Below are 26,216 nucleotides of genomic sequence, written 5' to 3' on the forward strand. Positions count from 1 at the left end.
ATATACAATTTGCTAAAAACTGTATGTCAGGCTTCAGAGCCAATTTTCCACCTATCTCTAGAAGTTACAATGCTCTTGATTGTGAGATGGAATCCCATCCCCCAAAGTGTACAATACACCATCCTCTTCAAATGTACTCTTCCTGGCTTTTCATATTGTAGATGTGTAATAACTGATAATGAGAAAGGAAATAATTAATGGGAAAGGATTGAGGAATAATTTGAACTTAGCTTTGGATCACTGTCCTCAGCCCAAGTATGTACAAGATTTTCATATTCCTTTGAGGAGATTTTTGTGAGGATAGAGGAAGATTTCAGAGTTCATGAGCCATTTGGACCTTACCCTGAAAGCACATGATATAGGCTGACTGAGCAAGGGTCATAAAAGCAAAAATATATGTCAAGATTAGGGGCTCTCTTCCCTCATCTCTTGTAATTATGCCCCTTTTCTAAAGCTTTCGTCATTCTGAATAGAAGGCAGGAAGTCTAAGCGTTCGTCCATTAGGTGCCTTCAGATTGAATTTTCAGTGCTAGCGGACTCTCATGCCTCACCAGATGCCCAATGATTATTTTTCTAAATGGAGAAAGAACAAAACATTGGCAGAAGCTTAAACAACAGCTGACAAAAGTAAAGTGACTTGAACACAGAATGCGTAAAAGCATTCATCCCAGTTCTGGGTTTCACATTTGCAGCCCCAAAATAAGCCAATGGCAAATTATTTTGGAGCTCTTGAGAATCTCTGAAGTTGCTAAGTATCCAAAGTTTTGTAATTGATTTAAAGAGGGGAGCTGGGGCTTTCCCCGCATTTTGAATCAGGAAAAGACCACTGCGAGGAACTACCGTTTCAGGGCCGTAGCTTCTTACACAGACGCCCTGACTGTTGCCAATGTTTTGACCATCGACGCAGAGCTCTCCTTTAATAACATTTGCTTAATGCTTTAATTAATTAACACTTAACCTTCTCTTTCCCTTTTCAACCCTTTTTCTCCTCCCTTCACTATATTCCCACGTAACTTTTAAAAAAATTAAAACTCAATATCAAAGCAGGCAATGCATGTGTGGCTATGCCTCACAAAATAGGTCGGATTATTGAGGGGAGCCCTGCTGACCGATGTGGCAAGCTGAAAGTAGGAGACCGGATCTTGGCAGTAAATGGATGTTCCATCACCAACAAGTCCCATTCAGACATTGTCAACCTAATCAAGGAAGCAGGAAACACAGTTACCCTCCGCATCATTCCTGGGGATGGTAAAGTATACCTGTTGTCTCTGTCTCTCTCCCCTTCCCCGACCCCTCCCTCTCTCCCTCCCTCCCTCCGATCTGTGTGTACATCTCTCTCCCTCTCCCTCTCTCTCCTCCTCCCCTGCTTCTCTCTTCTCCCTGCTTCCCCGCCCCTCACCCAGTATCTGTGTGTACATCTCTCTCTCTATATCTCTCTCTTGATCTCTTTCTGGATCTCTTTATCATTAGCTTTCATGTAATTGCATAGTGTTGCTTTAGAGACAGCCTTATCTATCCCTAAGGGAACATATCCATCAAACAAATGTGAGCCATTGTTAATAACCTTATCTCACTCTCTTTACTTAATCTCCTATCCCTTAATACCTGTCTTGTGGCAAATAGAAATATTTTAGAAAATCTTCAGATTTCCCCTATTTATTTTGGTTTTGGTGCCCTTGGCTTTCAAATAATAGAATAGTTTGAATATAGTGGTAAAGACCTGATATCCTGTTTGGAAATCACTCAGGATTTTTTTTTTTAAACAATCACTAAAATTCAACTGTATAGTGTGGTTACATCACAAAATCTACAAAATAAAGATATAGAGCCAGCACTACGTTTTTTCACAATAAGTTAATATGTCAATTTTTTTATTTAATTGGGAGAGTCTTGGGGTTTATGCCTCCATGATTTGTTCCTAATTTTTATATGTCAATGAAGAAAAAATTAAATCTATATTTTTTATTTAGTTGTAGGTTATAGCAACAATAAACTAGGCATACTCTTGTTTGGTTGGTTGGTTAAATTTAAATCTTTGGTTCTTTTACACCAGGTGTAATCCTGCCCCCCCCCCTCCCCAGGGACATTGGCATTGTCTGGGATGGGTGCGAATGGCATATAGAGGGTAGACCCAGAGATGCTTCTTAACATCCTATGGCTCCCTATAATAAAAAGTTATCCAGCAAAAAATATCAATGCTCATTGTAATATTCATATTTAATAAAAATTAAGTTGATACACTGTCACCAAATATAGGTTCTTCAGAGAATTAAGTCCTGAATATTGATTTCATTCTGAGCAGATTTTGCTCATGGGAGAAAACTGATATTTGTTCCAAAATGTTTCAATGTGGGTTTTTTTTTTCATTCTTGCTACACATTATAAAATAAAATATATATTCTAAAAGTCAGTGAGTATTTTTTTCAAGAGGAAATGTGGTTTATGGCGCTAACGTGATAAAATTGTATGCCATCGATATGTAAAATAAGAAAATTAGAGATTTTTATTTAAACGTTATTCACCAAATGAATTTTTTTATATATAAATGGTTAGAAAATGAGCCTTGTAGTTTAAAATTCGAGTAGTATAGGCTGTGCCTTTCAGAAAGAGTGAATCCAAAACCAAACATTAGTATTAAAAATTGTTGGTTCTAAGAACAGAGAATTTTCTCTGCACCAGAAATATCCCATACAAAATGTTGAGGAAAAAAATAGCTCCTTGAATGATGCTCTCCTTCAGCCTGCCTCAAATTTATGGTTAGTAATTTACCATCTGGTCTGGAGTCCATTCTACCAGTTCACCACTCTGGAAAGCTATTACAATTTAGGAAAGTGAGCACGAGATGATAGAACATAGGTTCCTAATGGAAAGAATGAAGAAAGCCAGAAAAAAATTAAGTAATAAATGATTGAGAGAGCCAAATCTAGTATATAAATTTAGACACCTTTATCTACATGCCATGGAGAGATTTAAAAAAAAAAAAAAAAAACTAACCCAAAAGAACTAGACACAGCAATTGACTTGCTGAATCTATATTGGTCAGTCTTCATGGAAATTAGTATGTCCGAAAAAGAAAAGAAGGAAAGAAAGCACTTCTTGAGTGAAGGGCTTAGGAGAAGAGTTTGAAATCAAGAAAGACAGAAATATGCAGAAGCTACTTATACTACTCTGCACTTACTAAGTATTGACTTAATTTTTTTAAAGCACAATGGAAAATATTTTTGGAAAACCTGAACACCAAGAAATATAATGCAAGGCTAATTATCCAATAACAGTTGTCAATAAAAAGATATTTTTTAAAACTCAGATACTTCAAAAATATAAAATTCAGATAGACATATCCACATGCTATCTAGGTTAGAAGAAAGTAAATGTTAAAGTTGATACAATAGAGTTAAAGATTGGTGCACTGCTGAGGATGTGATTTCATTCCAAGAAACTGCAGAAATTTGTTGCCATGATAATAACATTCTTAACTGGTTACTTCATAAGTTTTGGAGGCCATGAGAAGTCATTTGAGTCTGGCAGAGGGTGGATTTGTGATACTCTCTTTTAAATGAGGCTGAAAATTGCCATCTTAGAAATTAGAGTTGAGGCAGGGGAGCTAGATTTCTGGAGAGATTTTGGAGCTAGAGTGACACAAGAGGGTTTTGTAACACCTAGAAGACAAAGTGACTGTTACACTTTGATGAAAGGAATTCATGGTGGATCTACTGCCTCTCTCTGGAAGTGTTCTGGCCATGATAGGTTATAGGGTAAAAGAAGGTGCTCTCTTTGTTAGGGGCCTCTGGTCTCCTTCAGATCTTTCACTCTAACGTTTAATTCATCAGGCCCAAAGACGGTTTGTCCTGTGATCCTCATGAGAAGACTAAACTTAATCAGAATGGTCTCTAAACTCTTAGAAACTCATTTCGTCCAGACTATTGTTCTCAGAAACTCTAAGAGGCACTTCAAGAGGATGCATTCTTGTTTGGACAGTGCTTGGAACCCACTTCAAACCACTTCTTTATCTTACTCATGCTGCCTAATTTTTTTTCTTGTCATTGTTCACCTCATTCTTTCCCCAACTTCACTTATCTAGGTCTGTAGTTTTCCTCACTCTGCTTCTCCCGTTTTTCTCACCTCTCTCTTTCATTGCCAGCCCCTTCCAATAAAAGCTCTGTAACATGACTCCCCTTTATTTGGCATTATTGTGTGTTCAGAAGGCCTGCCTTCACAGATCTTGGACAAGCCTAGATCATGGGAGTCCTCACCATCTCTGCTTTTACTGCCTTTGGGATGGAGGGGAGGTGGAGTGTGGGCAGAACCTTTTCTCAAATGAGATATAGGTAAGGGATAGGAAATACATAATGGCAGCAAGAAAGGTCCAGAGAATAGATGAATATACTAAATCTGCACTTGAAATCTGATAAGTCAAATCACACCTGCTTCCTACAGACCTGTGTTATATAGAAGACATGTGAAGTCTGGGTGTGAATGGAACAGGGCAGACCCTGACCGAGCCAGGCTAAAATGGACCATCAGAATGAATTAAATTCACAATAATGAAAATATTTATGAGCTTAAAAATATATTACTTAAATTATGGTCATAAATTTGTACTTCTGAGCATTGATTCAAAACATTTCCTTAAATTAGGAGGTAAGGTTTGGCAGCACAGTTATTATTGCTATGTCTTTGGCAAAGGTATAGAATAGTATACGTTTATCTTAACAGAAAGCTCTGTGGATATGATGCTAGCATATACTTGGGCAAAAGGACTAGGGTTCCAGCCATACACATTTAAAAAGTCTCCTGAAACTTTTCAAATATTTATGGGATTCTAATTTCAAACTCTTCCTTCAGATATTTATTACATATGTGTTTATGCATTAAAATATTTATGAAAGGAATTATATCCTTTGTTGATTTGCTTGGCTTTGTAATGTGATTCTGTAAGAGAGGCTAAGGATATTACCATGGAAACAAGGTTAGAATTGTAATCTCTTGTCACGGAGATACGTTGAAACCCAGGATAGAAGCTCCTGTCAGAAGTTAGTGCCCTGATTTAGCACGGCACCGTGACAGTGCCCTGAGAGCTAGGATATGCTTTTCTTGATACACTATTGCTATGGAAAGTGTAGTAATATTCATTTTCATTCCTCTGAGAGAGCTAAAGTAGGTGTAAACATGGTTTAATAAAGGATGTAGGGTACTTTCTGGAATATATCATAAAAACAGCCAATCTGTCAATCTGCCTTAGAGTTTTAAAAGTCAAATACATTGACACCCTTTCATAATACTGCTGCTGGAGCATTCCTATATCAGACCCTTCTTTTATAGTATTTTTTGTTACAGGGGGCAAATTTTGCTTTGGAATACAGCTATAAATTTATGATAATGGGCTTCATCTCTATTTTAAAAAGTTAGAATTTCAACATTTAAAGTCTTGGTTTAATTCTAAATGAAGATTTAAAATGCTGCCAGTGCCAATGTTGCCAGTGCCTCCCTTGCTTTCTGGGTGACCTCAGACACATTACCTGCCTTTTCTAAGCCTCAGCCGTAAAATGGGTGTACTATATACAGTTATTTAATTGTAAGAATTAAATGAAATAAGGCATGTGATAATGCACTTAGCACAGTTCTTGGCACATTGTAAATGATCAAGAAATGGTGGTTATTCATAGATTAAGGAAAACAAAACTCAGGGAGCTCAAATAGGCATTTGCATATTAAATGTTAACTTTAAAATGCTTGAAGTTTAGCTTCAACCAAAACAGATTTGCATGTAAAGAAGTGAAAAATAGCAAATGAAGCTTCGGAGGGAAATCAATAAAATAGTTGTTTTCATGTGCATTAACTAATTATCTGTTATATCTCAGCAATCATGAAAGCAGCAGAAACATAAAAATTGTTTGAGAATGGGATCTGATCTGCCTGGAAAACTCTGGCTACCAAAAACACACAAGAACTCTAAAGGGGAACCTCTATACAATTCAGTAATTATAATCATTTTAATTACAAGGAAACATTCTTTTTTGGTACCTTGATTATGATTTCCCCATGGTCCGAACAATCTTGTGACTTCCCAGAGAGTCTCCATAAAATTAATTACAATGAGCAATATCAAGTGTTTTTTTAAGGACCAATACATTTGTTTATGAAACTTCTGGTGAATCATAATGAAAAGCTGTACAGTATTAGTCCTTTGTACTGACATAGTAGGTGTACTCTGAAATATCTCAGATTTATCACCTTGGTTGTACCAGTTAACCGCAATCATCAAAATGCACTAATCATATGCTTTCAATATTTTGATAACCGTAATAAATACATGCTAGCAAAAAGGTATGCTAATCATTTTAGGGGCAGTTTCTCTCTCTCTCTCTCTCTCTCTCTCTCTCTCTCTCTCTCTCTCTCTCTCTCTCTCAAATAACTTTGGCACCAGTTCTCTTAGATACTTCTCTTATCCCACATGTGCAGTGGAGAAAACCGAGGCATAAAAAGTTTAACTTTGCTTAAGTCAGAGCCAGTAAATTGCAGAGCTCGGGATGCAAAGCCATATAGTCTGACTATAGAATCTGACCATGTAACCATTATGATAAATGCCTCCCAATAAAGTTGAGAAATATCAGCTTCCCAACTCAGTCACAAGGCATATTGGCGTGGTGGCATAGTTAAAGGCTTTGAGGAGTCCACGAGGAAAGCAAAACACACACATGCGAAAACATTTCTCTGTTTCACCCATTATTGCTCACCCTTAATTGACCACAGGTTCTTTTCCCTCGGAATATCTAGAAACATTTGGTAAAACAGATGGTGAGAAAGACATTATGCTGACGCATGAACAGGGTTCACATTTCAGTTCACTTGATATAGTTACATTTTCTTATTCATCTTGTACCTGAGTTATAAGAATCATGGGCTTTATGGCTGGAATATAAACTGTTAAAAACATATTTCAACTTTCTTATTTTGCAGAAAATTTAAATAACTTATATATGTTCCACAGTAATAAATAAAAAGTAGAAGTAATAGCAAGATCCATAACTATGGTAAATGTGTACTGAGTGCTTACTGTATGTCAGGTACTGTACTAAACATTTAATATACTTTTATCTAACAGAAGGGAGTAAATATCATCATCTCCTTCTATCAGATGAGGAAAATAAGGCATACAGCTAATTAGCAGGGAAACTCAGGTCTGAATCTCAAGTCCCTGCTTTTAACAACTGTGTATAATGAAAATAACAAACTGAGTAATACCCTTAGGAAAGGAAAATGGAAGGTAGACAGCACATGATTGGGATTTGACGGACGTCTCATCACCTAGAAGAACTGCTGTGGAGAGGGATATAGTCCATGTACCCAGTTGGGGTACTAAACACAGTTTCCCATAGAAACATTGCCGTACATGATGGGTAGATATATATTCAGCAAACATTAAGGTGCCTCCTATGAATCGTTGGGCTCCTAAAAACTTCTAGAGTTCCTGGCATTTATAAGCTAATCTTAGCACTTAACCCCATATTTAGCATTTTTTTTTAACAGAAGATTTATGTTCCCAACGGTCAATCTAAAAAATATTTAAAGTGCAACTTGCTCATAGCTGCTTACTCTCTGCCTTGAAAATAATGGAGAAATCATTCTTAAAAGACCATATAACCATTACTATATGAATGATTTAATTTTAATATATACATGTTGGTGTGTAGTCTATGGGCATGTTCATGAATGTTTTAAAAATCTGAATCTCCAAACTTCTAGAGATTAATGAAGTTGCTTATGAATGTGGCTAGTGGAGAAGAAAGTCAATTTACATAAGAATATAATCATATTCATTACGTTTATTTGGCTTCATGATTTATACAGTTTATATTTACAAGTTCAGACTCTGATGAATGCAAGTTTTAAAATTAATCTCTCATGAGTGATACTAGATGAAATCTGTCAAGAACTCCACATTTTCAATTGTGCTTCATTAAAACCAATGAGGAAGAAAGTAGTGTGTGTGTGTGACAAGATGTTAGCCCACTTCTAATTTTAATATTCACATTAGGCAATCAAGCAGACTCACTAAATATCGCTGATAAATTACAGGCAATGTTAGCAAAGACATGTATTATCAGCCTGTAAAATTCTGCAAACTAATACTGGTGCGGTACAGTGTTTTAATGGGACTGCTGTTTTTAAATGGCGAGGGATGAGAGACACCGATCTTGACTACAATTTTAGAGTAGAATTTTTGGGGGCAAACTCTTTTTATCTGTGGGGTTGTCCAGTTGGGAGGAGGATAATGGGGATATACAGGGCTCACATTATAGAATATCTTAGAATGGTTCTTTAAATTCTTGTTTAAAAATTCAAGTTAGAACTGCTTGAAATGGTGACAGAGAAGTTAGACTTGTCATTCAGATATGGGGCTTCTACACACCTTCTAGTGTGATGTCTTTTCCAGGGCCCTCATTTCGTTATGCACTGTCTCATCCTGCAGAGTCTTCAAATGCAACGTTGCTGACCAATGCAGAGAAGATTGCCACCATCACCACCACACACACCCCCTCTCAGCAAGGGGTCCAGGAGACCAGGTCAGACATGGCTTTGGTTTCTTTTGTTGGTTAAAGGGAAAAAGTAACTCTTGGCATGATGACATTCATTCTTGGTTCTCTGTTTCCCTACGAGTTGCCCTTATGTTTATTTCATTCACTTTGGCAGGAATACCACCAAACCAAAGCCGGAATCTCAGTTTGAGTTCAAGGCACCCCAGGCAACACAGGTGAGGGCTGTTTCTCTTTCTTCTCTTTTTGCTTTGTATGTTTTCTTCCAACTTTCTGAGACTGTTTTTATGAGGTATCTTTTACAAGATACCCTCAGTTAAAATAAATAACCTTATGTGAGGGGATATACTAAATATGTACTTACATTTGGTTGTCTAGGAAATGGCATTTTACTACCTTTGAAAAATATTCCTAGATATCCTTTTCTAGGAGGAAAAAACAAAGTAAAAGCCAGAATTGGCAATCAGTGGAAGAACAAAACAGCTGATATCTATTTGTGGTATTCATAATTGTATTTATGCCAAGAAAATGTCTTTTTCTTAATGTATTGCTCAGGCTTGTGAATTTCAGGTGGGACCCTTAGAGCTAAATACTTGTCCCATATAATAGTAATGGAGGGTGCACAAATAATAGCAGGTGAAGTAAATTTGGGAAACATTGAGTGATACAATTAAATAGTTTCCTTTTTTTTATTGGTCTTCTCAGAGACTTTTGGTATCCTAATGATGGGTACTGCTGGCATTTTTCAGGCATGGGGAAGGGAGGCTGAACATCTAGTAATGTGCAGGATGGTATAATGTAATGAATTTTCCTTCCATGAATGTGAATTACAGCCTCACTGGTTACATTTTAATATATGCATTTGGTGTGCAGTCTGTAGGCACACTCATAAATGTTTTTAAATGCTGTATCTCCAAACTTCTAAGGTTAATGGACATTAAAAAACAATTGAGGATCACCAAGAGGGGGAGAGCACTTGTACCTTTTTGTCAAATCAGCATGATACAAAGTGTGTGAGCAGAGATGGAGAAAAATATGTGTGGATATAAGTTCTCCCAAAATGATTACATTTTATTTCTTGAAATAGGATCAAGATTTTTACACTGTGGAACTGGAAAGAGGAGCCAAGGGATTTGGCTTTAGTCTTCGAGGGGGCCGAGAGTATAACATGGACCTTTATGTTCTGCGCTTAGCAGAAGATGGTCCTGCAGAAAGGTGTGGAAAGATGAGGGTAAGTAGGAAAAGGAGTCCAGAGTAGATGTAAATATGTCATCTGCAGTGACTTTTTACCTTTTTACATTATATAGCTAGAACCTTTGTGATCATGAGAAATACATTTCCCATAGCTTTCAAGACATTCTAAATGCATGACCCCCACCCTACAGTAAATTTCTCCCTGAAGCATAGTTGTAGCTGCTAAAGTTAAGTGATCCCTTCCAAATCTTTGGAGTTGAATAAAGTATTAAAATTACTTACTAACTTATTAAAGTTAATGTTTTCTGAATCCCATTTCCATAGTTGTTATACTTAATCTCATGAGGCAGACACATCACTTCACAGGAATTCCTGGGTGTACCAGGATGTTTAGAAAGCAAGAAAACCCTGTAGTATTATAAGTTTTGGGTGGTGGGCTCCATTCTGTCTCTAGCTAGTCACCAGCCATCTTACCCTGACATCAGGAGTTTATTGACTCTGCCTCAGCAAAGGGTCAGCTACTTCATGGTGTTGCTCTGTGACAGTCAAAGCTGCAAATTTTAAATACACAAATGCCAAGAGTCTGCTCTGTTTAGATATTTCATATCTATTACTTTGTATGAATGTGTTGATCTCCTGGGCAGGTTAGATAATTAAAAAAGAAAAGTCATTTGCTCGTTATAGATAGGTCACATAGATTGAGACATACATATAAGGGAGCAATCTGCAAAGAATTAAAAGAAATCAAAAGTTAGGTTAGGAAAGGAAAAAAAGTGAATGAAATTGGGCCAGAACAGAAAAAGGAAAAAAGTGACCAAGAGTAGGGAACTTAATATTTGTACTTAAGACACAATTCTTACTTTTAAGTTTCTTCAGATTGAATTTTTTAATGAGCTTTTTTAAAATTAGGAAAGTAGACATGTAGGTGGTTTTAAAAAAATTAAACAGGGAAAGATGGTACATAATAAAAGGTGGTTTCCAGTGTCAACCTGTACACTAGTTTCTTACACATTCTTCCTTTATGCATTTACATGCACAATTTGTGCATATACAAGGCAGTATACAGTGGAATGTTTAAATTTCTAACAGATGGAATATGCTTTTCCATGTCTTTACTCACACAAGAGTTTCTAATTGAATGAATTACCATTATCATGATATTTTTTATAATGCTGACTAGATCATAAGACACATTCACATGTATTATCTGATTTGACCCCTTTAGCTTGGTAGGCATGGGGTATTATTACCTTCTTATACATATAAGGAATCGATCTCCAAGAAGTTAAAAGAACTTGAGCAAGACCACTTAGCTAAGAAGTAATAGGACTCAAATTCAAGGCTTCAAAAGTCAAAGCTAGTGCTTCTCTTCTACCTCCTGGAATATATTAACTCCGTGAAAGCAAAGATCTGGCCTGTCTTGTTCACTCCTTTATCTCCTGTGCCTAAAATAGCAGCTGACACATAGTAAGTGCTGCAGTCATGTATCAGTCAGGATTGTGGTCTCATCTGAAGGCTCAGCTGGGAAAAGATTTGCTTCTAAGCTCATCCACAGGGTCATTGGCAGAATGCAATACTTCTTGGGCTTCTAACCCCAGCCCTCCATCATTTCCTTATCATGGACTCACTAGGGCAGCTCACATCATGCATCAGAGTGAACAAGTGAGAGAACAAAAGAGGTCAAGGAAGACAGAAACCAAATAATTTTGTAACTTTTTCTTTGAATTGACCTCTCATCACATTTGCCATATTCTGTTTGTTAGAAGCAAGCCACTAATTTCAATCCACATTCAAAGGAAAGGAGATTACACAGGATGTGAATACAAAGAGGTGGGCATCATTGAGAGCCATCCTAGAAGGTGCTTACCACATCTCCCTTCCTTCAATTAATATCCCCCTTTATTATTTTTTATTAGCACTGACACTATCTAACATACTTGTACTTTTCTAATTTTCTTGTCTTTCTCCCATTAGAATGTCATCTAAATGAAGGCAGGAATTTTTGTTTTGTTAACTGCTGAATCCTAAGCAGAAGATTTCCTGGCATTTATTCAATAAATATTTAGTAAATCAATCAATATAAGAATTTTAAATTATAAAACACCTCAATAGCTGGTGAAACCCTTTTGTGATCTTTGTTCTCTCTTGCTTTGGGCAGATTGGTGATGAAATTTTAGAAATCAATGGTGAAACCACCAAAAACATGAAGCATTCTCGGGCTATTGAACTGATTAAGAATGGCGGCCGCAGAGTACGTCTTTTTCTGAAGCGGGGAGACGGCTCAGTACCAGAATATGGTGGGTCAAACTATGAAAACATTCCTTCCTTCCCTGGCATGACTCCATGAATTTGTCTCCAGAACTGCAGCAGGAAAGTCTTTTTGTTTCCCCTATTCACCAGTGTCTTACCAGCCTTTCGCACCATGTGATTATTTGCCTCGCTTGTTCTGAAATCTCTACACATTTCATCCTTTTGCTTGCTTACATGGACTGGGGCATGGCCTAAGTCAAGATCTTTATAGCCCCCTTTCTGATAATCAGAGAGAACATTTTGTCTAGTCCGACCAAGAGCGAAGGAATGATTGTTTGAACTGTGCCAAACTGTTTCTCAGATCCAATTGTTAGCACAAAATGACTATACTCCTTTTAAGAAGCAGGAAAGCAGGTTTCCTGAGTGATATGTTGAGGCACAAATCTTTTTATTTCTTTTTTTGGTTACTTGATGTCTTAAGAGACATGAAATTTTGAGATGATTTGGGGGCCTTTCTCACCACCTTTATGCTTTGTATACAACACTTCTACATCCCCTCTACCCCACACTGGTCTCTACCCCAAATCAGACCACCTGAGCCCACTGCTATAAAACAAACGAAACTGTTGATATGTTAGCCATATGTTTTTAAATTATAAAGGATGAACTAGATTCCCAGTGCTCATCATGAGGGAAACACATTACTATACCTTTCCTATGGGGAAAGCCAGGTTATACATAAAGTTCTTTTGTCATATCTATAGACATGATTCGAGTAAACAAACAGCAATGATCTTTACATAGCTTAGTGTCCTGATGGCAAAATATTGTATATTATAATAATTATGTCCTGTTTATTTGAGATTCTTGTTTAAAATTTAAAAAAAGAAAAACTATGCCCTAGATGTAGGGCTTTTCTTCCCAGCCAAAGGTCTACCAAAGTTTCTATAGAAACTGTGATTGAATCGTCCCCATATACGTCAGTCCCCTTTATTAGGGATTTTATCTGTCACCCTCTTTTCTGAAAGTCATTCTGCACAATTCCCAGTTGCATTTTGGACTTCATAAGATCTTTAATTCACATGCAGCTCAAAGACAAGGGTAACTACTTGAAGGACAGCCTTCCCAGGTGTTGGACATTAATACAGGTGCAAAACATGAGGGCCCATGGTGGGGGGAGCTGGGTATCAGATGAGGCCCCTTTAGACATGGCCAACCGCAGGGGAGGTATTTTGACAACATTAAGATGTTACAGCTGTGCACTGTACTAAACCACTGATAGGTGTATGGATGCCACTGAAACTGTGTAACGTTGTCTCCCTTTTCTGTCTTCCCTATGCTTCTGTTGGATGTGATATTTCATTTGAGAGTCACCGTCAGTAACCTGTGTACCTTCTCAAAACCTATGTCTCTTGCACTGAGGATGAAAATCCAACACTAACAGATGTTCTTTGGGCTGAAAATAAAGATCATTTAAATACTCGGTTTTCCAAAAGGGGTTGAACATGCCAGGGTTGTGCTGCTGTAATGTCTCCATGTATCATTTGGACTAAATCTCTCTAATTCTATTGATTAGAGTCAGAAATGGGTTATAATATGTTAAGTTCCAATATTTTTCTGACTTGATTGGAACCTGCTTCTCTGTGAGGCTATTTTTGTAATGAGTTTTTTGTACTTAATTTAACTGTCGCGGTCTTTGGGGGAGGGGGAGGGGGGAACTTTGTTCTTTTATTGTTTATTGTTAATGCTCTCCTATGCCAGCCTGTCATTGTTCCAGTTGTTTGAAAAAAAAAAAAGAAAGAAAGAAAGAAAGAAAAAAGGATGCATCCATTGTCTGGGTCCTCGAGTCACCTTATATGGCTGTCTAAAAATTTCGCTGTTCTGATTGCGGTCTCTGCAGCCTTATTTGAGTGTTGCCTTAGACTGTCTGACTGGACAAATAAACTCTCTTTACCCTATGTTAACAAATGCAGATTTTTTTTCTTTCCTCTTTGTTATAGGGAATCTAAATGTTCAACTTTTTCTCTTTCTCTCTTTCTCTTTCTCTCTGACTGTTCTTGGTGCTGGGCCCTCCCTTCTACAGCGATGATACCTCCTAATATCGCTGCATGTATGAGAAATGAAAAGCTCGGGGAGGCTTGCTTCTACCTTATGGGCCATAATCAAACTACGGTTTGTAGCTCAATCAATACTAGGTGTTTCTGTGCTGTGGCCTAATTTCCTCATTGCTTCTGCTTAGCTCTATTTTGATATGTTTGGCAATTCATTCTGAGCACCCTGCGTTCTTTGAATTGTAAGTACACCGCTGACCCTGTTGAAGTCTTGCTCTCCCTTATCTTAAAAGTAGGTATAAGAAACCCCAAGGTTAGATTTATGATAGTGATCTAAACACCTTCACTCACCCACATCTTAAAATGGCTTTTTGTTGATTATTATAGCCTATTCAGCATTTAGAAAGAACAAACCTCACATCACAGAGCTCTCACCTAGGAAGATAGGGCTTTGCTAGACAGGAAGATGAGATTTCCTGTTTGATCAGTTATCTCTTGGCGAAGGGCACCCCATGGGCCAAATCCTGTCCACAGCCTATTTTTTGTAAGTAAAGTTTTAGTAAGTAGTACATAGCCATGCCCATTTTTAATGTGTGTCTAAGACTGCTTTTACACTACAGTGCCAGAGTTGAGAAGTTGTAACAAACTGTGTGGCCCACAAAGCCAAAAATATTTATTCTTTGGCTTTTTACAGAAAGAGTTTGCCAACCCCTCCTCAATGGCTATAATTCTGCTTTTGTCAACACCCACTCAAGGTTCTGGGAGATCATTCATGAAACAGTTGCTTGTTGCCTCATGAAAGATCCTTAAAGAGCATCCACTTCATCTCTGTGGCTATCTCCCTAGTTTTCCCTCCACACTGCAACACACCATTTCTTGGTCTTGCCTAAAATTATATAATGTGTATGACTTGTTGGATTGAGTTGTAATGAAACACTCCTGCTTTAAAAAGAGTTCTCATAAATTTGAGACATTACCTAAAACATCTTCGGTGTTATTTTAAATAATTTAATAATAAATAGGAGCCTCGTGTGTTGCCCTGCTTTTAAATCTATAGATGTCTTGATGTGGTAAGAAGCAGTCCAATGACTCCATGGCTCATAGATGTAATTATGGCTGCTTTGTACAGCATAAATAAAAGTGCCTCTAAACTCAGAGACAATCTGAACTCCTGATGTCAACTGTGTACCTGACAACCTCCCTTCCACTCCCTTTTATCTGTCAGGAGACTCCACATTTTAAAAACAGTTTCTTAATCTTATACAAAAGTAGAGAAAATAGTTGGATAACATGCACAAAGGCAAAGAGAATGTCTCCTGGACACTCACATTCATGTCACATTTGTAGTCATTGACATCTGGCCATGTTGCCTCCATAATCTCCTTTGCCCACCACCCTGGATTATTTTTTTAATAGAAATATACTTTGCATACAGTAAAATGCACAAAGCCTAAGTATAGAGTGCAGTGAGGTTTTTTTTGTTTTTGTTTTAACTTCTGTGTGCACACATTTAATTACCACCCAGATCAAAACATAGACTATTTCCATTCCCCCAGAAAGTTCCCTCATTCCAGGTCAATAGGGCAGATTATTTTTAAATTAAAACACAAGTATTCTTCAAAAGAAAGAATATTTTCTTTCACGGGTGCATGAGAGGGGTGGGAAAGGGAGAAGGGTTGGTGAGTGGGAAAAGGGATAAAGTGGGGGAAGTTCTGATACTTCTAGACAGACTTGAGGTCATGCCTTTATAGAGTAAAATTGTGACTGTTATAAGTTCTTTAATGATCTATGCCTTGAGTGTAGAGAACAGTAGGCCAGACCCTGAAAGCCACAAACACTAGTTTTTAACCCTACCTAGCTGCAGTTATACTTATCCAAGACCCAGGTGGCTTCAATCTGACTGCTTTAACTGTGTATTTGTTGTGACTAATGAGAGCTCACGTGTGGGAGTGGGGACAGGAGCCAAAGGTCCTTCCTACTCACTGACCGCCGCTCTCCTCTCCTTTCCTCGCAGACCCCGGCAGCGACCGGAACGGCCCCTGCGCCGGTGCACAAGGGCTTCCGGAAATGAGGTCCGGGCCCGCCGACCGCCGGCCGCACCCGTCCCTGGAGTCCAGTTACCCACCCGATTTTCACAAATCATCACCACATGGGGAAAAGCGGGCACACGTGAGAGATTCCAAAGGCAGCAGAGAGTATAGCAGACAATCCAATGAACATCACACATGGAACGGAACTTCTAGAAAACCGGACAGTGGGGCTTGCCGACCCAAGGACCGGGCACCAGAGGGGCGAAGAGAAGCACAACCTGAGCGGATGGTGACCAATGGCCCCAAGAGAAGGTCTCCCGAGAAGCGGAGGGAAGGCACCCGGAGCGCTGACAACACTTTGGAGAGGAGGGAGAAGCATGAGAAAAAAAGAGAGAGTTCTCCCGAGAGGAGGCGAGAGCGGTCGCCGACCCGCAGAAGGGACAGCTCGCCCAGCCGTCGGAGGAGGTCTCTCGAAAGACTCTTGGATCAGAGAAGATCTCCTGAACGAAGAAGAGGGAGCTCGCCCGAAAGGAGAGCAAAATCGACCGACCGGAGGCGAGCAAGGTCCCCCGAGCGGAGGAGAGAGCGGTCACTTGAGAAAAGGAACAGAGAGGACAAAGTCAGCCACCGAGAAAGGGAAGAGATGAGTCTGAAACAGGATGCCGGCAGAAGTTCCAGACATCCCCCAGAGCAGAGAAGGCGACCTTACAAAGAATGTAGCACCGACCTCAGTATCTGAGTTCTGAGACGCATTCCAGCCTTTACCGTGTTAAAGGTTCTAAGAGGAAGGTCACAAACCTGAAATAATTTAGTTTCTTACCTAATAAAGCATCTGACACCTGATGATCCTATAAATAGCAACAAACACTTTATGCATTTGAAATCTTATAAGAAAAAAATATATATGAAAAGTGTTGTGCCTGATGTATAATATTACAGAAAGTATTTTTAAATGCATACTTTTTTGGAAATTATTTGCCAAATGCTGCCCCAAAGGGATATAAATTTTGTTTCTACATAAACTGTAGACTTGTCAAGAATTGTTCCCTTATTTTGGGCAATCTTTTTCTCTCCTGGTTAAATAGGGCTGTTGATTATTTTCTGTAAGTAAGGGAAATTATTGACTACATTTAATTAATTTGATATAGACTTATGTAATGATGTAGTGCTATAATGTAGTTAGGAGTTTTTCTTTAAAAAAAGGCAAAAGTTATATTTGTAAAAGCTGAGGACTCTTTGGGGTGGATTAGGATTGCTGGTGATTTTAAAATCAAGCAAACTGTATGAAGAGACTACTATTGCAAATGAAGGATATTTATAGCTAACCTATACAGCACAAAGAAATGTTATGTTTTTGAGTCATAGTTTGTACTCTTCCTGGCCATACAAAGGCACAGAGAGGAGAAGGTTGGCCGCCATTACCCAAAAGCAGCCAGAGCACAGATGGGCAGGTTCATTAGCATTACTAACATCTATTAAGAGCTCATTAAGGCAGTGCCATCACAGCTTTGCTCAACTACTAGAAGGAATGGACAACAAATACCTTCTTTTGTGTTGCGTTGTCTGATTTGAGACTGAGTAGTTGAGAGAGTAGGGGATAATATATCCAGTGTGAAGGAGTTACAAAAGTCCCTGATACAGAAAGTATGTTTCCCCTTTTTAGCATAAGCCAATGGTTGCCTTTTGCCAAATTGGGGAGGAGGGAATGAGCCTTGGTGGAAGTTACCTCTCTGTTGATATTTAAAGAAGTGAGGGTTGGAGGTGCTTATTCTTAGGAATGCTGATTTCCCTTTAAAACCATAACAACAGTCTCCAGTATGTGAAAGGGAAAAAAGGACACAAGCCCAGCGGTTTCAGATCTGGTTGACAAACTCTGCCCTCATGACCCTGTCCTTTGAATTTTTGAACAGCAGAGCGAAACATAATGATTTTTCTTTTTTGAAAACCTATCATTTTGTGATCCCATGGAAGGTGTGGTTGGGTCGGCTATAGCCCCGTGATGTGGTTGAAATGGATTACTGCCTAGCTGAGCCAAAATGTTTGCTCGTACCTGTTGGATCACTACAGCAAACCATTGCTTACAATGCATTGTATATTTCTGTAGTACTATTTTCCATTTTCCGTACAGTCATAAAACTTTGCAAGTCAATCACTGTTGTTCTCATGGTACTGCTTTAAAAAAAAAAGGAAAAAAAACGGAGAAAACCAGCCAATCATTGTGTGTACAGAGTTAAAATTGTAATTAATAGAGCCTGTTTAAAAAAAAAAAAAGCAACTGTTGCCTTTTTTCTTGTATAAAAGAGAATTTATGACAAAAAAATTTAGCTGTGAGGAATGTGATACGTGTTTATATTTCTGAATATGGAACGAATTGATTCATTGGGATATATTTTAATGTGAACTAAATCAGGTATGTAAAGCTGTTTTAAAATGGGAGACTATATAAGTAATTCTCTAAAGCTTTAGTTGGTTTGAATATCATCATATCCTCCATGGTGAGCCTGCTTGTGAATTATTAAGCATTTGTTTGCATTCTCTTCTTCACTCATTTCTTGCAGTGTGCTATGGATTTAATGCTGTTTCTGTATTGATGAAAAGCAGTATGTGGGCCAATCTTTTTATAAAACACTATGCATATATAAATATTACATTGTTCATAGCTTTATTTGACTTATGGGTTTATACATAACATTAGACTGAGTAGCTGTGGTTGTGTGGACATTCACAAAACAAGTTCCTTTCCCAGAAAAGACACAATGAACATTCTATAACTAAAAAGGAGAGAAAAGTCTGCGACTGCTATTTTTATCAAAGTTTTCCATATATAGCGTACTTTGAGCTGTAGTAGTAACACTGAGGGAGAATACAACTGAATAGTGATATTCTTTTTCACCCATCTCCTAAGAGCCAACTTGGGGATTTTATTCCTAAGGTTCCACTGCTAGGAATTTTCTCACTATTTCTAGCAAAATCTGTGATATTAAATGCTCAATGCTCTCAATTGCAGTCTATAGTTTTAAATAAATGAAATCAAGGTGGATTTTTGGAGTACATCCTAAAGTTAATATATTGATGTCTTTCTTGCCAGAGATGACACATGACTTTTTTAAATCTATCTGCTACCCACCTGGGCTTGTCTCAGTCTGTGAAGACTTTTGGTGTGGCAGTTTCTTCTGAATTCCACACATCAGATGTGCTTTGGAAATATTGTACTGTACAGGGACTATGCATTAAGCAGAAAGATAGTTTTCTCCGAACTACTGTAACCTTAAATTGGAGACTGATTCTTGTGAGCCTACTTCCCTAGTCCTCCACTTCATGTAAATGTCTTGATGAGAGATGGTGGATGAGTATTTTGTATGATTAAATCAAACAATTTATGAATTTTTCTCCCAACCATTACACAATTGATGCTTGGAAGAATGTCACGGGGAGAACTCAACACCCTACTTGTATTTTTTAAGTTTCTTTTGTGAAAGATTTTTTAATGCATTTTTACTGTAAAAATACATGGAAATGTATGCATTCCATAACCACTACTGCTTCTGGATTGATATCTTTCTTGTCTCCGTGTTGTCTGAAATGTATCAGGGTCAAATAATCAACTGAGAGTGTCTGGCTCCAGCTCGATGAAATATACCATTCTGTTGAAAGAGAAGGAATTATGTCTTTGCATTAGTTTAGTGCCTTGCTTCTCGAAGTGTGGTCTGTCAACCAGCTGCCTCATCAACACTGCAGATCCACCCTAGACCTACTGAGTCAGATTGTGCGTTTAACAAGATACCTTGCTAATTCATATGCTCATGAAAGTTTGAACAGTATGGTAGAGCATGGCGCCCTGGTAATAAAGCAAAACCTAACAAGCAAAGAGCTTTGTCGCTTCCTAACTAGTCTTGGGAAGTATCTTAATCTCTTTTTAAGCCTGTTTCCTCATCTTTAAAAGGCCATGCCTCAGAGTTGGTAAGAATAACTGCAAAGTGCTTAGCACACCTCTGACAATTAGAAAAATCCTCAGTAAAAGGTACCTTTTTTTTTTAAGATTTTCTATATGGCAATCAGTATTCTATTATTTTCACTATCCTGATTAATTTTTCAATCATAATAAATATTTTCTTACTCTATTAAAATGGGGAAGAAAGCTTCTATTTTAATTATGAAGTTACAATGTGGCTCATGCTACTTCACAAGTATCATTACGCTTACCAGTGTCCTAAAATATGAAACCAAAAGGCTGTGCTGTGAAAGTTTAGATAAAAATAGTCTCAAAGTATAACTCTTCAAGATAGAGGTGTATATGGAGTGAGACATACTCCTAACGAGTCATCCTAGATGAAAAGTTTAACCCCTTAGTGAGTGATTTAATATCTGTCCTATTTGATCATGTAGTTCATAATGACATTCCAATTTCCCTCACATAATTTTTGGATTTTTCCTTCAGTATGGCTTAGGGTTTTCCTGCAGAACCTAAAGTTACTGGGCATTCAAAAAGGTATTATGTTTAATATGAAGCTTTCCTACAATCCATCTATTTTGCTGCATTTTGTTACCTACGTGGTAATTATGAACACTGCTCGCTTCTCTACAACCTTTTTTTTTTTTTTAAGATGGTATCTGGAAATGGTCCCTGGCTTAACTGACAATTGGAGCAATTTGTAAAGCCCTATGTCACATAAGTTCTTTGCCTGCCATAAATAGCCACACTGAAAGGAATGCACTGTGACTCAATTATAGCTCTCAGGGATTTTTCCTGCGCATGGGCAGTCTGAGACCACCTTTGATGATCTGCATTAATTGTTAAAGAAGGACCCCTTTCAAGTTCCTCCAGGTGGTTTTTCTTATAATCAGGCAACAGCATAAGCATTGGAGAAAGATCCTACTGCTCTTGGAATACATGTTATTGCATGCCCTGAAGAAGGAAAATGACAAAACTTGGCCCTCTTCAACACAATCCTTTCGGGTGTTTTTTGTAGGAGTGGGCTTTCTATGAAAATTTTTTGACTAGAGTCACCCACTGATATCTTTATACGTTGTACTCCTTGTCAGTAGCAAGCGTTAGGTTCTCCCTGGATCCAAAGCACCAGATATTTTTTAAAGTAGATGGATTTAAGCAAGGTAGTGTTAACAGTAAATACTCAAGTATTGCATGTGACTGCTCCCCACTACCACCCTTCCACTTAACTGAAAAGTTTTCACTGCCATGTCCCTCGAGGACGACTTGGTCGGCACAGCCTGGAACTCCATGCCACACCAATAAACACTGTCCTTTTAAGTATATTTATCCTTCAGGAAATAAAGTCTGATCTCAGAGGATCATATTGTTGAAGAAAATAGCTCAGAAAGGCTGCTAATTCCTACATGCATAATGGGCAAGTCTTATTACTCAATTATTCATTTTTTCAATACATATTGAAGACTCACTCTATCAGGTACTTGGTGGGACTGGAAACACCTGCTTCCTGGTCTTAAGAGCTAATTGCTTGGTGGGGGAAGGCAAATGGATACATATAAACCACATACCAAGCAGAGTGCAGAGTCCTATGAACGTAATTAATAGAGGGTTTAACCAGATTGAAGGGTATTCCAGAAGGCAGAGGGTGAAAAGGTGAAAGAGGGAGGCCAGGGCCCAGACATAACAGAGCATAGTACAAAATGGAAGGAGTTACAGCATGGAGGGTCAGGCCAGCTTTGTTCGGAATTTTAGACATAGAATAACAAAGGCCCATTGAAGAGCTTAACAGGGCCCCTAGTAAACTTCGTGTGTGCTCAGAAAAGGGGTGGGACCCATCTCTGAGCTTCAGAAAGCTAGCCTCAGAGCAACACAGAGCAGATTAGAGGAGGGTGGGAGTGAATCCAGTTAGGCGCTAGTGTGAGTCCACAATCCTTATCAAGAAAAGCCATCCTAGATGAGGCAGGACTCCTCGGAGCTAAAAAGCTCCCAGGCCATGTTTGTCGTCCTCTTATTACAAAAATTCATTTTCCTTGCAACCTAAATCCTTCTACCTCCTCACTATATCTTTGTTAAAACATGCAGTGTACCAGATTCCTTTTATTAGAGTCAATTTTTTACTATTCTACCTGGTTTTCTCTAGGTTTACAAATTTCCACCTCACTATCTATTTTTTCAAATCCTGCTTTCACATCTTGCAATTTTATTTTTACTTTTTTTTAGATTAACCATGTCTTTCTCAAGCTATAGAAGCCAAATTAAATATTATCTAGCCTTTGTCAGATATTCTCCACGTTTGAATGTTAAAGGAGGAACTATTCCTATGATATCCTACTTTAAAAAGCTGTTTTTTATAAACTAGTTTATACTTATAGTAAAATATTTAAGTATATCAGGAGAGTATAAAATGAAAGGAAATGCTATTCCTTACTACTTGTCAATCCCAGTCCACAGAAGGAACAATTGTTAACAGTTCGGTTTATGACGTTTAAGATCTTTGTCTACTTATATACAAATATATATACAGTCATCCCCTTTTATCCACAATTTCACTTTCTGCAGTTGCAGTTACTCTCAGTCAACCATGGTCTGAAAATGTTAAATGGGAAATTCCAGAAATAAACAATTCATGTTTTAAATTGCATGATGTTCTAAGTAGCATGATGAAATCTCATGCCATCTCACATGAACCATCGCTTTGTCCAGTATCTCCATGCTGTAGATGCTCCCTGCCTGTTAATCATTTTGTAGCCATCTATCTTGGGGATGAGGTCAACTATCAGTGTGTTGCAGAAAAATCAGACCAACGAGAAACCAAGCACAACCTGGAGAATTGGAGAACTCAGGTTTATTATGCCAGCAGTCCCAGAAGAGCTAGCGCTCTGAAGATCTGGGCCCCAAGCTCAGGGGTAACTTTACTTTTATAGGGCTTATCCACCAACAAGCAAAGGGGATACATCTGTTATCTAGACAGAACAAGCAAAGGGGAGGGTGAGTCTTCAGTTGATCTCGAGGTCACCCTGCCCTTCGGCCTATGCAGCAATTATGTGTATGGAAGCAGAAGAAAGAGCTGATTCAAAGGTTAACCATTTGAGTGGAAAATTCCTCTTCAAGGGTATCACAGTACTTGTGTTCAAGTAATCCTTATTTTACTTTATCGCAAGAGTTGTGATGCTAGCAATTGGGATATCCCAAAGAGAAGCCATAAAGTGCTCCCTTTCAGTGAAAAGGTGAAAATTGGACTTAAGAAGAAAAATCACATGCTGAGATTACTAAGATCTACGGTGAGAATGAATCTTCTATTTGTGAAATTGTGAAGAAGGAAAAAGATATTTGTGCTTAGTTATGATGGAAAAGGCATTAAATTTGTGGGTGGAAGAAATGAAAAGAGACTACATACACGTAACTTTTATTACAGAAGGTTGTTATCATTGTTCTATTTTATTATTATTTGTTATTGTTAATCTCTTACTACACCTAATTCATTAATTAAATTTCATCATAGGTAGGTATATATAGAAAAAACAGTGTGTATAGGCTTTGGTACTATCTGCAGTTTCAGGCATCCATTGGGGGTCTTGGAATGTATCTTGCAGAAAGGCTACTATACATAGTTTGGAGTTTTGTTTTCATACAAAAAGAACGTACCGTTATGTATATACTATTTTATACACTGTACTTTTACCTTACATATTATGGGCAATTTCACATGCTACAATATGTATGTGTGTGTGTGTGTGTGTGTGTGTGTGTGTGTGTATGTGTATGGGGCATGCACATGCGTGTGTGTAATCTCACATTCTAAATTTAGTCTCATTCTCTATCTTTCCTTCTCTCCTCTCTCCTGGATTACTCCAGTAGCTTTTTTACAATTCTCCCTTCCTTTACCCTTGCCCATCTACCTATAGATTCTTCACTCAGCAGCCAGAGTGAATCTTTTAAAATGTCAAGTGAAAGGTCAGAGTCCTTACAGTCAGCTATAAGGCCTTATGTGATCCAGCCTCTGCTTTTCTCTCTGACCTCTCCTCACTAGTTCTACTCCAGCTACACTCCAGGCATGCTCCCAGCCTTACGTAGTTAGCTAGTTATCTTTACTTTAGCTGGTTATCTGCCTGGAAAGTTCTTTCCCAAATATTAATGGCTGACTCCCTCACTTCTTTGGTCAAATCTCACTCTTCCATTATGCCCCATCCCAACCACCCTATTTAAAACTGCAACTTGATTTTCCTTCTCTGTTTTAGTCTTTCACCTTCATATCATTTTTTGTTTCCCTTCCCTAGAATCTTGACTGACTTTACAGACATGCAACCTGCGCAGTCACATGAGGCCTGCATTCAGAAGGGCCCTGGGCTTGGTTTAATGCTCTGCTGTTACCATTTTGAAATTTTAGTAATTTTGAACAAGGAACACCACCTTTTCAATTTGCACCATGTCCCACAAATTATGTAGCTGACCTTGTCTAGAACATAAGCGTCATAGGGGCAAGGATTTTTAAAGTCTTGAACTTTGATGAATTCCAAGTTCCTGGAATAGAATCATATTTATAGTCAGTGTACATAGTAGGTACTCAGTAAATAGAAGTATTTTGCCCTCTCTTAGTAGTTTCATGTCCTGAAGCTGACCGCCACTAAGTTAACTAGTCCTTTATGGATTACAAAAACATGCTACAGTGAACAACCTTATACATAAAACTGGGTACCCTTGAGTAGTTTGGTTTAAATACTTTTGAAGGACTATGTTGTGACTCATTCTTTTTTATTTCTGGTGACATTGATATTACTGAGGTTTCGCATGCTTTCACTGGAAACAGTTGTTTTAGCAAAGTGCTTGAATGCTGTGTACCTACATCTCGTCAGATGAGAGTTACCAAGTACAGCGAAGCCCCGAAACTAACAGTTCATAGCCTTGGCTATATATTGGAATCGCCTGGAAGCTTTAAAAATGCTGATGTCTAGGCCTACCTCCCAGAGATTCTGATGTAATTAGTCTGGGGTGGGGCCTGGGCTTTTTAAAGGTCATGTGTGATTATAATAGGCAACCATTACATTCTTCATCTGCTTTAACCTCATAAACTGTGTAGGATTAAATGGATCCGCTTTACTTCTTTCCCCTTCTTCATACTGTCTACGGTTGCCTTTTTAATTTCCAATATTTCAGCAGCTCAAAGGAAAGATAATTAGAAATTTCTTTCCCAAAGTAAACTAAACAGTTTTCTGATTCCAAGAAGTTATTAGCCAAATATAAACATAATGGGCACATATGTGTCAATTGTGAATTCTGTTTTATATTCCTGTCATCACTAAACTTATTCATTAATAAGGATAATTGAGAGACTTCTACATTTTTAACAAGAAGAGATCAAAGCACTATCATTTATCTAAAGTTTAGCCAGAGTACTTTCACTTAAATTCATTTGAGAAATATTTTACTGCTTTTATTAAGTGGGACATGTGCTATGTTAAAACCTAATGAGAAAGAGAATATGGAATAATTAGCAATTATCAGTCATGAGGATAAAAGGTTCTTTCCTAACAAGTTCTTTCGAAGTATTTATGATGTCACTCCCCCTCCTCCAACTATTTTTAGCAGACGACATTTAGCAGACAATTACTAGGCCAAAAAGTAATTGTGTCATGGCTAAATAAGTGGAATGTGACATTCCTATGACCAAAACAACATACATGCCTTAAAATTTAAAGGGTGTGTAATTCTTGGGAAAATAGTGCTGGGAACAAATGCAATTTACCTAGAAGCTCCTGTGTTAACATAAGAAACTCTAACATTGATCCAGGCCAGTGGTGCAGAATCTACCACTGGTATGACTAGCCCTAACTCTGGAACACAGGGGAACTCAAGAATAAATATGAAATAGTCATGAAATTCAGAACTAGTGGTATCCCTCTCTCCCTGGTTGCTGATAGTGGTAAGACCAGTGAAAATTTCATCTGTCTCTCCAACCCATCAATCTGGCAGACCTCCTTATAGCCATCCCTTCTAGAAGGAATTTTTTTGAGGCAAGTTCTTCACTTATTTTTGAAAATTAGATCTAAGTTGACTTTAACTCCTTTTATTATCTCCCGAAAATATAGTTTAGATCAAAGTTACATTTAGCATATAGAAAATATATATAGAAAATATTTACTGAGGACTGTTTCCAGGACACTCAAATGTCAAACAGGCCACAAAACCACGACTTCTCTGAAGGTGA

General features: G+C 38.0%; 1 protein-coding gene across 16 annotated transcripts in view; it reads left to right on the forward strand.

Annotated features, from left to right (window-relative positions):
• MAGI1 (membrane associated guanylate kinase, WW and PDZ domain containing 1) overlaps nt 1-19,601 on the forward strand; it is a 542,794-nt gene extending 523,193 nt beyond the window's left edge. For 5 of the 16 annotated variants that reach the window (XM_016150200.2, XM_016150204.2, XM_016150205.2 and 2 more), the window contains 6 exons: nt 1,045-1,248; nt 8,474-8,567; nt 8,695-8,755; nt 9,625-9,768; nt 11,890-12,028; nt 16,047-19,601. In XM_016150200.2, the coding sequence (XP_016005686.2) occupies nt 1,045-1,248; nt 8,474-8,567; nt 8,695-8,755; nt 9,625-9,768; nt 11,890-12,028; nt 16,047-16,801 (1,397 nt within the window). In that variant the 3' untranslated portion in view covers nt 16,802-19,601. Of the gene's footprint in view, nt 1-1,044; nt 1,249-8,437; nt 8,568-8,694; nt 8,756-9,624; nt 9,769-11,889; nt 12,029-14,064; nt 14,154-16,046 lie in introns of all 16 variants that reach the window. The other 11 variants (XM_016150202.2, XM_016150217.2, XM_016150207.2 and 8 more) reach the window with 6 other exon arrangements.
• The last annotated feature ends 6,615 nt before the right edge of the window (nt 19,602-26,216 follow it).

Source organism: Rousettus aegyptiacus, unplaced genomic scaffold (genome assembly GCF_014176215.1).
Source record: "Rousettus aegyptiacus isolate mRouAeg1 unplaced genomic scaffold, mRouAeg1.p scaffold_m13_p_4, whole genome shotgun sequence".
NCBI classification, from domain to species: Eukaryota; Metazoa; Chordata; class Mammalia; order Chiroptera; family Pteropodidae; genus Rousettus; species Rousettus aegyptiacus.